The sequence below is a fragment of the Periophthalmus magnuspinnatus genome, chromosome 18, assembly GCF_009829125.3.
Source record: "Periophthalmus magnuspinnatus isolate fPerMag1 chromosome 18, fPerMag1.2.pri, whole genome shotgun sequence".
NCBI classification, from domain to species: Eukaryota; Metazoa; Chordata; class Actinopteri; order Gobiiformes; family Gobiidae; genus Periophthalmus; species Periophthalmus magnuspinnatus.
Window position 1 is genome coordinate 15,504,004 of NC_047143.1, and position 12,006 is coordinate 15,516,009.

Sequence of the window (12,006 nt, forward strand, 5' to 3'; positions counted from 1 at the left end):
TTGAGCCTCTCTCTCTATAAGCTTCAGGATCAATAATTAAAACCTCAGTTTTGCTCTGGTTTAGCTGGAGGAAGTTTGCCATCCGGGTCTTAATATTTAAAATGAAGTTAAAAAAGGGTGTCCATTAGGCAGGGCAATCAGCAGACAAGGCAATGTAGAGATGGGTATCATCAGCATAGCTATGAAAGTTTACGCAGTGTCTCCTGATGACCTGTCCTAGCGGCAGCATGTAAATATTAAAAAGGGTAAAACTGACCCTTGGGGAACCCCACACTCCATTATACATCCTGTAGAGGAGTGTTTCCCAATACTCACTTAAATTTCCATAGCAGTTAAATACAGACCCAGAGAGACCACTTGTATGCTGCAATCTATTAAAACATTACAGTGATCAACAGTGTCAAAGGGACACTGTTGAGTTATTAGGAAGGGACGGGTCCAAGCTGTTGTTCTTGAGCAAAGGTCTAAGAATTGCAGTTTTGAGAGCTGTAGTAAAGGCTCCTGTCTGTAGTGAATAATTCACAATATTAAGAACATCTTTATCTATAAAACTAAAAACAGATTTAAAAAGAGATGTGGGAGTGGGGTAATAAAAGCAATTTGCTCGTTTTAATTACAAAATTACTTTGTTAAGACTCTCAGCATCAACCAAGGCAAAACTTAAATATGACTTTGTCATAAAAATGCTTTGGCTGTATTTGCTGCAGGTCAGATCTGATCAATTGTATTTTACTACTGAAGTGGTTTACAACATTACAATCTGGCATTTTTGATTAGGTGTTTTGATCAAAAAAACAATCTTTTGGTTGTTTTGGTTGTCACTTATAATTTTGGAGAAAAACTGGTGTCTTTCATGTTTGACACCATTATGATAATTTTTGAAGTTGTTCCTGGTATGTCTCATGATTAATGTTATTTGAGCACACATTAGTTCACCTGATGTAGTTCATGTACTACATGATTTATGAACATACTCAAATAAAATTCAATTTAAAAAAAATTAAATTAAAAAAAAATTAAATTCAACTAAGTTAGTTCTTTATGGTTAGATTACATAAAAAACAAAGCTCTAACTTGACTGACAGAGCTCCAGACAGGCCAGTACCTCCAGTTAGCTTCCCTCCCACCCAAAAGTATACATGTGGTGAACAACCAATATACAATGTTTTGTTTTGGGTTTTTTATTTTTGTTTATTTTTTGTTTTGTTTTGTTTTCCCTCTGCACCCCCATGTAAGTGCTTCCAACCATTTAGCTTATTAGGTGAACTGCAGCTGTATTCAGATCATGATGAGGCAGAGTGCTAGCAGTTTAGCCTTGTTTGCTCACTGGGCTTTTTTTTTTTTACTGTTTGGAGACATATTTTTAGCCAAGCCAGTTTTTATTAATAGGAGAAATTAAAATTTATCTTGAAAGATTGAAAGTTTAAAATAATTTATTCAATCAAGTTGCCAATGCCTGACTAAACGTAAGCAGACAAAATGAACAGTTCAACTTACTATTTACACTTACTACTTAAACTTTACTATTACTACTAGCTAATTGACTCCATTGGTCCCTTAAAGTATCTATTTTTCCCATGTATTTGAATCACAAAGTGTACTTTTAGCATGCTAGTTATTAGCATTACCATCAGACAAAAAACCTCCGAAAGTTGTAAAAAGTGAATATGTCATGCATAATTAAGAACCTTTAGATTTTTCATGTTTTAAAAAATCTGGTACAGCACCTTTAATCACTCACCCAAGGGCAAAGCAACAGCATCCCCTTCCAGGCACTGCCAACCACTGCTGTCCCATTAATAGTAACAAGGCTATCTAATACATTTCTCCCACCAATTCAACCATGGCAATTGCTATTTTTGTTTCTCAACTAATCAGCTCTTTGGACACTCATCTCCACCACAGCAGCAGAAACAGCAGCAACCTCAACCTCTCAGACTCCTCTTCATCACTGCCATTTATTGTCTAGACCAAAACTGGCTCTCAACTGGTGTTGTTATCACAAACAGATAAGGGCCGGTAGTTCAAACAGTTTTTCCTTGTTTTGGCCCAGCAATTCTTATGATCTGTAGCTCAGATGGGATATTATTTTTCACAGCGGCTTAAACAAGAAGTGCCAAACAAAGCAGGTGAGACTAGCTCACTTGATAGAGTGTTTGTCCTCTGATCCAAAGGTTGACGGTTCAAATCCCATTCTTGACATAAACATCATTGGTGGACCAGTGAGATCCACGAACCCCCTCACCCAGCCAGTGTCTGTACACTGTGCTATTAATGCGACTCATAATAATAATAATAATCAACATTCAATTCAATGTGTATCTTCTTTTAATTATCTGGAGTCAGTGCAATTACAAATGACAAAATGTGATTACTTTATTAGATCGTTGGTTTATGTATTCATATTTACAGAAAACTGTTTTTGGTGTGTGTGTATTATGCATTGGTATATTTGTTTATTTAAGCATTGAATTGGTTACTACCAATTCTATTACTGTGTGCATCACCCACAAAGCATTTTTGTCTACTTCTTTTCTTTTCTTTTTTGATCCTTGCCTGCTACCATCCTGCCATGTGTATCGCGTTTCCTGGCACACTTCTGCCTGACAGACTGATTCTCACAATGGTATATGGTGTATATGTGTGTGTGTGTGTGTGGGGGGGGGGGGGGGGGGGGTGTATGTGTGTGTGTAGAGAGAGAGAGAGAGAGAGAGAATGAGAGAGAGAAGGAGAGGAGTATAGAAATAGAAGGAGACTAAACCTCCTCTCTCCAGGGTCACTGCTCTTCTCCCTGCTTGGCTTTGGAGCGATCCCAAACTAAATGGAGGGGCTGCCTATGGGTCATGTTATGGTTTGGTTTTCCATCGCTTCATCCACTGTCATAAGAGAGGAACAATGGGCCGTGTTGATAAAGGGAAGTAACACTGTTGCAATGGGAAAAATAGATCATATGTTGAATTTAGTTGAAAAATATGTTTTGTTATAGTGGAACGTATATTTTTGCAGAAATAAACTAAATAAAATCATTAACTATGATTAAATGTTTTGACATTTTTGTTAACTGTTTTCACCCAACCCATTCACACACACATTCATTCCCCAATAAAGGCAGACATTGAGGCCAAAGTGGGTTAAATGTCTTGCCTAAGCACACAGTGGCAGTATTCATCTGTGGGAGCTGAATCGCACTGCCAACTTGTGGGTCAATCAATGATGTCTGTGTCGAGAGCAGGATTCAAACCGCTGACCTTTTGATCAGTGGACAAAGGCTATTCCAACTGTGCTACTGTCCACCACATAGGTGATATATGTAATTTGAGGCCACACTATGCTTTCAACATGTCTGATGAAAGTACTTTTTAAATAGACAATTCTAAAATCTGTATGATTTACTTTTCATCTAATTCAAATAATTAAATGAAAAAATGGGACATAATTAATATATGTTTATTATTTTAATTATATATGACTGGTGATTGGTGTGAAGTGTGCCAGCTAATAAAATAAGGCAAAAGTAAACACTGTACATAAGAGCAAGAAGTGTCAAACTACTTATTACTTTCTTTTAAACTTGACTTCACAACCGTTACCACCTGAACAACCAACAGCTAGTAAAAAGCCTTCTTTCACATCGGCAATACATCTCCCACTGCTTACCCAAGGTGAAAACAAGCCATTTCACTCGACTGCGAGTTAGATCCAGACCACCTAAGCACCTGAGGCGAAATCACTGCTCTGTACCCATATAATCCGCCTTCCAACCATCCAGCCACCATCCCACATGTAGCACCAGGGCCCGTAAAGTGAGACAGAGCATCCCAGCACAGCAACAGATAGACCCCATGAAACAAAGACTGAAGTTGAATGAAGAGCATCAATAAGGTGGTCCTCACAGGCATGGGCCTCTGCTGGGAGACCAGGTTGGCTTGTATGCAGTTTGGCCGTGACATGGGGAATACGCATGGGGCTATAAAGATAGGAGTAATAGTTGTCTTGAATCACTGTAAAACGGAACAATGGCAACACTACAACAGCACTGGACACTCTATACTCAAAGTGGTGTGTTTGCGGGAGTGCATCTAGGGTAAGGGGTGGAGTGAATTCAGCAGTTTCAAATGGAGTTGTTCTTGGGCAAGACTCTTTAAGATAAAGAGAACTTCAACATAATATGTCCCACAATGGAGAAATTTTAGAGTGGCTTGTAAAAAATAAATAAATAAATAAATAGAAAAATAAATATAAAATAGATCACACAAAAAACTGTAGCTCACTTGGTAGAGCACTGATTCAAATTTTGGTGGTTCCAGTCCCGCCCTTGACATAAACATCCTTGGATGAGCAGTCAGATTCACTGACCCACAGGTTGGAGGTGCTCCCACAGAAGAATGCTGATGTTTTGTCCTTGGGCAAAACACTTGCCCCTAGTGTCTGCGTACACTGGTATATAAAGCATGCATGAGTGATGTAAAGCACTTTGATTGCCTTGAAGGTGGAAAAGTGCTATATAAAAATGTGACAGTTTACCATAATAGAAAATACATATTATTATTATTATTTATTACTTTTGGGTGAAAATTAGTTTTGATTAAAACAAAATGTTTTAAAAGATTTCTCCACCGAGTTAACCATCCCTTGCAAATAACATTGTATTTCCTCTTTAGCTTTAGTCCAACTGTATCCCTGCTGATTACTACTTCCCCTCCCTCACATGGGACTAGAAAGATAGCAGTAATAGCAGCTTTGAATCACTGTAAAACTGGACAAAGAAGACATAGTTGTTGTCCAAATGTAGCCTTCTATATCATTTGGACATAAAGACGTATACACACATATGCGATCCGGGGCGATTCTACGAGGCTGGCAGCTGTGTACAAATAAAAAGTTATAGCAGTCGGCCATCTTGGTGAGGGACACGACGAGGGGGTTTATTGGCGGTAGATCATTCTGGGGAGTGGGGCCGTGGCAGTAAAGTGTGGAGCGACCCCGGCGGTGTAGTAAATAACACAAGATGGCGGATGGCGAGGGTTAACGGGCTGCCACTGAGTGAGGATGATGGGAGGATGCTCAGGTCAAGGATAACACAGATATAGGGCTATAGCTGCAGACAGGCTTGTGTAAGTGGAAGGGTGGGTGTAAGTGGCCAATTGGTTTAACTTGAGTAAAAGCAGAAGAACATTTTGCACTGGATTATCTGTAGAGGTCCCATATTATGCAAAATTGACTCTTGTGAGCTTTTAGCCACGTTTTAATGCTGTTACGTCATCAAAAACATACCTGGAGTTGTGTTTTGTTTTATTCACACATGTCTGAGTAACCCTGCATTATTAGGCTGTCTATATCTCCAAAGCGCAATATGCTCTGTTCCACCTTGTGATGTCATTTAGTGATAGTTTTCAAGTTAACAGCTGTCTTTTACCTTTAGTACAGTAGACATGGGCAATTCCAGGACTAAAATTATCCAAATGATTCTATAGTGAAGGTGTACGGAGTTTAAAAACACAGTGGAGCACTTCCCGTATTACCACATGACATTGCGCTTGTTTCAGAGAAGAACTATGCAGGTTTTGTGTGTTAAACATGTGTGAATGAAACAAAAGACAAATCCAGGTATATTTTTTGATGCAGAAACAACATTGATCAGAAAATAGTGCAATATGGAACCTTTAATTGACAAAGGACACCTTAAAGTGCATATGACAGGTTTTCATGTTTTTCTTATTTGAACTTGATTTGGCAGGATTGTTCCTATGGTTAATATTTAGCATTGTTTTACATCAGTTAAGAGAAAGTTTGTGGGAAAGAGGTTGAAAAGAAAAGTACCAAAATATAGGAAGAAGCTCTGATTTCTAAAATGGAACATTTTTCAGTTTGAATATTGATTTAACAAAATAAAGGTCTTGTCATTGTTTATTAGTCTGCCCATGTCCAACCAGGAAGTAAAGATATAAACTTCAATGTTAACTATGTTTACTGAAAATAGTAATCTAATCTGTCACATGCACTTGCACTATATATATATATATATATATATATATATATATAAGTACACCAAACATAACACATACTGTTCAAACATAACACATACTGTTCAAATAAGAAACTAACAGCTAGGCATACATGTTTGAAGTATTTGTCCTTGGTGTCTAAACCGGATGCCCTTCCTATCACAGTCATTAGTAGACAATGTGGATAAGTGTCTTGCCCAAGGTCACAGACAAGGATCAAACCGAGCAACTTTAAACATTTGTACAGTGGTGGAATGCTGCAAAGTAGTTAAGTAGAAGGTATATGTACTTTACTTAAGTACATTTTAAAGTGCAGACTAATTTAAAATATACAGATAATAACAGCCAGACAAAAAACACACAAAAAAACAAAAAACTACAGCTTCTAAGTGAAATACGTTCACTTTTTTACTCTTTAAGTACATTTTTAAACAGGTACTTTAATACTTTTACTTAAGTTTTTTATTTTATTTTTTTTTTTATACTTGATTATTTTCCTGCCCGCATATCTGTACTTTTACTAAAATAACAAAATTGACCTTTCTGTTAAATGGAACAGACACGTGCATTCATGTTTTGCTCACCCACTCTTAATGGTCAACCTCAGTGATTGACAGGTGGTTTCAACAAATCACTTTTAAGTACATAGTCTTAGAAGATGCAGATGGAATTTGTTATCCCATGAAGTTAATATAAAACTACTACATAAATTGTGTTAAAATCTCAATCACTTCTATATTAAAATATATTTTCTTGGCCATCAACCAACTCAACTCCTGCGACCAACTTTGCTGCAAGGCCGCCTAACTTTTTACATCTTAATTAAACTCCCAGTGATATTGATCCTTGTAAACTGGCCCTAATAGTGAACACTTGCCAAGAGATGCGCACGCTCCGGTCTTTAATTAAAAAGTGGACCACAGCGCATGGATCAATATTTGAAATGAAAATTTTGCAACTTTAATAAAAAGAATCTTCTTAGTTTTGCACATATATTGACCATTGGCAAGCACCCAAGGGGACTACAGTGCAATATGCTTTAACCAACACTTTTTGCTTATCCAAGGTTCTTATGTATAAGTTTGGATTCAATCTTAAGAGTAGTGGAAAAAAGGTTTGAGGCAGTAGATCCAGACATGGAATGGAATTTATAGTAGCATTTATGCCCAAATGTTAACTAACCCGACATTTCTACCTTGGATTGGTTTATTTACATTTTAAAAGCTGAACTGCAAATGAACAGGTATAAATAGCTGCGGAATATTTTCTGATCATATTTTGTGGCTGAGTAGCTTGCACTTACGCCTCACAGCAAGAAGGTTCCAGGTTTCTTTGCAAAGTTTGCATATCCCCCCAGTGTTTCTTCCAGGCAGTCCGGGTTCTCCCATCAACCCAAAACATGCACAATAGGAAGCTTGGTTGAAGGATGAGTCAAATGAGAAAGTACACATTAAACCTATTCTAATAGTTAATCATTTGACATTGTAAAAATACCAAAAAGACATATTTACAATGCAGTACAGCTCACATTTTTAAAAATAAATTATGCTGTAGTCCAGTGGCTCTCAAACTTTTAAGATGAGATCATCCTTTATTGTCTAATTTGTGTTGAGAGTGTGATTTTACACACAAAGTAGCACCAAAGAAAAGGTGTGGCTTTCCGAGTATGACCAGATCTACATCAAATCTATAACATGACTATTCCAGATCTAATATAGGGCTAAACCAGGTCTAAAAGTGGACTACATCATGTCTACTGTAGTTCTAAAAAAGAAATGATAAAAAAGTGAATAAAATGAACTTTAAATTAGGCAAACCCACAAACTGAAGAGCTGTCGAAGCACCACCTGAAGGAGCTCACATACCACCGTGAAACACTGCTTTAGTCTGTTGTGCCATGCATTTACTGTACTTAAAAAAAAAAAAAAAAAAAAAATGTATTTATGTTTTTTACATGGGCCATTTTTTTTTTCTCTTTTAGCAAGGTGTGTAATGCCACAGGTTTTGACCACTACCACATAAATACAAGCCTATACAGTAAGCCTGTATTAAAAATCCCCATATCCCTATGACAGATAATGTTTTATTTCTTTTATAATTTTTGTTTTTCCAATTCCCTGCCCTGTGTTCAAGTTAAACCTGTGCTGTGTTTTTCACTAATCTACCTTTTCTTTCTCTCTTTTGTCTTCTCTGCAGGTGACTCATCTCAAGTCGGTACGTGATTTTTTTTTTTCTTCTTTTTGCTGGTCTTTGCTTGTTGTTGATTTGAATGCTACGCTAATGCCGCTGTGCATCTTAAACTAGGTGAGAAGTGTGCACGCAAGGACAGCAAATTCAAACTCTCATTTTGGTTTGAAAATTCTTGTAAAAAAATAGATGGGAGAAATGCAGAATTCAATTTGTTTTGCTTTGAGTGAATTTGTTTGGAGTTGGTGTAAATATTACCATTTTTAGCAGTGGAGACTGTCAAATAATTTTAGAGTTTGACTGTTCACAAATGGGACTAGCTTGTGTATACCTTGGCACTTACACTAGTAATGCAATATTTTACCTGCTTTTGCCTTTTCCAATTTGAAATATTGATATTTGGCAGACATTTTGGACTTGTACCAATGATAAATGAAATTGTTTCATATATAGTTTCATAGTTTCTCGTTTCATATATTGAAACAGCCTGGCAGATTGCAGCAGTGTGCCAGTTGTAAATAGTGGTTTTGGTGTTGGTGAATTTGTTGGTGAACTTGATAAAAAGAGGCATTTTCAAAATGTTTTATTCTCAATATTTTAAAGTACAAGTACATTTTTATAATTAATGCCAACCATCAAAGTGCAGGTTTTGTTTTTTGTTTGTTTTTTTTTCTGCTGTATGGTTAATATATTTGTAATTACTGAGCATAATCGCATGAACTAAAAACTGGCAAAATATCTTCTCTCAAGATGTCATTTGTAATCCCTCAGTAGGGCCCATAGCAAAAGGTTATTTGATTTTAATGTTATGTTTTTATTCAAATGTAAGTCAAATGTATTGAAACATATTCCTTATATTTAGTTAAAGGAATTGTATGTACAACTTGTAAAACTTGACCTAACTGTCAACTGTCCCCTGATACACGGTCAACATGTGCAAATCATATGTGGCTAATACTGGTTGGTTTAGTTGGTTGAACTTCACCCAATCATTAATTTGTGCTAGTGCAGCCTCTGTAGCTCAGCGAGTGAACTTTTAGCTATGGACAGGCCATGCTCATGTGAAAAAACAAAAAAAACTTGTATGTGCCATCTGTCAACAGTTTAAGGCACTGGCAACCTAGGTTGAGTTGTGATTGCAATATCTTTCTAAAACAGTATGCAGCTACATACAGTTCCATATTTATAGTTGCATACATAGGAAAATATGCATTTTCAAAGAATTACTCGTCAGCCCTGTCTTAGCTTTTCACATTCTTGTCTTTCTTTTTTCTCTTGCACCATTCTGTTGGTGTCAGCTTGGTGTGATTGACTGTAAACAATGAGCAAATCCATCACTAGCGCAAACCTCTTTATCTGCAAATACGCTGACATGTCACATCGCCATGACGCCTTCCGAAACAAAACCAATGACAACCCAGACTGAACCATGATGACAGAATACGGGGACTAATGGGACGTATAACAGCGTCACACCAACACCGAGAAAATGAGGGGAAAAAAGCCAGCTAGCATAACGGCTATAGCGATGTGTCAGTATTGTCGTAACTTCTTCATAATTAGCTTTGTCGCGGCGCAATAGCCAGAGACTGCTATGATGAGAGAAAGTTATCGGCAGCACGGCAGAGAGGGCACTATGTAATGAGAAAAACATTGAACTTTTGTTACCTCCCGAGGTTGGTGGTGATTAAGGCGTCAGCAGTGCTAATGAATGGTGGGAAGTTAGCAAATAATGTACAACGACTTTATAGTGCATACGGCGGCTTATACTACACATTTCATGAAAACGTACAGTAGTTAAAGGAGCATCATGTAACTTTTCTAGTGAAGGAAACATCATGTCCATGTGTCCATGGAGATGATATTGCTTTGCCTGGAATGTTTCATAGTATGGCATTCATTCTTTTATTCAAAAGCTTTACTTTGCAAACCATGTATTTTTATAGTTAGTGGAGGTGATTCTCCACAGATTTGACTTGTAACTTGGTATGGTGGTGTCAACAGGCCGAGTGGCATGGTGGCCGAGTGGTTAGCACTCATGCTTCACAATAAGTAAATTCTGGGTTCTATTGCTGGGTCGTCCAGGCCTTTTTGAATGGCGTTTCTCCCGGGCACTCCGGTTTCACCCATCAGCCCAAAACATGCAGCATAGGTACAATGTATCATAGTATAGTTTACTGTATGATACTTGATGATGATAAAAAATATATTATTATTACTCAATTAATGTCTAAATTAAAGCTTTTAGATATCGCTAAACCAGAAGAAAAAACTGACCTGAAATTAAAAAGAACAAAAAACAAACATTGTCTATAATTAGAAGTGTATCCACTGGTATTAAAAGTATTGATATTTAGGTATTGGTATGCATGTCCCTATTCTTGAGTTATAAGCCCCCTTGTGTCTGTCAGTTCCTATTGCTAGAAAAAAAGAAGAAGAAGAAAAAAGCTTGTAGTAGTGCTAGAACTCTGCAAAATCATTCCAAACATTTTAGACTACTGCATTGCATTTTGGATTTCAAAAAACACTTTTTGATAACATGTAACATTGAAGTTCTTTTATAAACCTGAAATCCAAGAACTGTAGCAACTATGTCATCATCAAACTGAAAATGTCATGCCTGTTTAAATATTCATAGCTGTCACTTTTTTATGATACAATACTTCAGGCATGACTTGCAACATAGCCCAATGTCACTCCTGAACTCAAAAAGCACCTCTACCTCTCAATATTTTTACCGCAAATTTCTATCTCCCCAACGCATTAATTTGGCAGTTTTCGCTGGTGTTTATTCTTTCAAAGAAGACTTCAGAAGAGAGCTTACGAGACAGGTGCTAGCAGAGGTAATTATTGTACCCGAGATAAAACGGTAGGCAGACTGGTGCTTATCCCACCATCGAATTTGATTGGGAGTCCAAAATGGCTGACGCATCTCTCTGTCTCCCCGTTCCAAGCCTTGTTCTTCCACTCCTCTGAAGATTAGCATCTCCCTTTAGCTTTTTGCAGCTTCTTTGTACCTCCATGTTTAGACTGCCAACCCCGTGCTACAAAGCTAGCCAGCAGAAGCCTCTTCAGTCATCATTGGAGCCTCTACATATAACAATTCTTGGCCAAGATCAAAATTGGAAAATGTTCAGTTGGAAGTTTAATAAAATTAAATAAAAAAAATAAATAAAATAAAAATAAAATAAACTTTTAGTTTTGTTCACAGTCATCCTTTAACAACATTTAAATGTCCTATATTAGAGAAAACGGACTGTTGTGAGTTTTAGGCCATGTTAGAATGTTGTTACCTCCTCAGTTCATACCTGGAATTGCTTTGTTTCATTTATACATGTTAGAGTAGCCTTGTAGCCTTTGTCTGTTTACATCCACAAAGCTCCTCCACCTTGTGAAATCATGATGCAGTAGTTTTCAAGTTAACATCTACCTTTCACCTTTAGATCAGTAGAGAGTGGAACAGAGAAGAAATTGGTGAAACTAATGTGTGTGTTAAACATCTGTGAATGAAACATTATAACATAGATTGGAAAGTAGCATAGTATGGGCCCTTTAAGTGCATAAGACAGGTTTTCATGATTTTATAATTATTACTTCGCTTGGTGGGCTAGTACCTGTGGAAAATATTTATCACTGTAGATCAGTTACGTTGCAATTTGTGGGGGGAAAAATGAGAATGAAAGTACAAAAATACAGGAATAGCAGTGAGTTCTAAAATGGAGTACCTCTACATCTTAAACCCCATAAATTCCATCTAGGATGCAGGAACAATTTACTATTAGAAATGTTTTATCTATATGCCATGTCCAACCAG

General features: G+C 37.0%; 1 protein-coding gene across 6 annotated transcripts in view; it reads left to right on the forward strand.

Moving 5' to 3' along the window:
• The window catches only part of nrxn2b (neurexin 2b), a 1,142,582-nt gene that overhangs the window by 279,549 nt on the left and 851,027 nt on the right, over nucleotides 1–12,006 (forward strand). For 2 of the 6 annotated variants that reach the window (XM_055228872.1, XM_055228867.1), the window contains exon 4: nucleotides 8,976–8,981. The exons of 3 other annotated variants lie outside the window; for them this stretch is intronic. In XM_055228872.1, coding sequence (XP_055084847.1) covers nucleotides 8,976–8,981 — 6 coding nt within the window. Of the gene's footprint in view, nucleotides 1–419; nucleotides 437–8,975; nucleotides 8,982–12,006 lie in introns of all 6 variants that reach the window. One more of the 6 variants, XM_055228870.1, reaches the window with a different exon arrangement.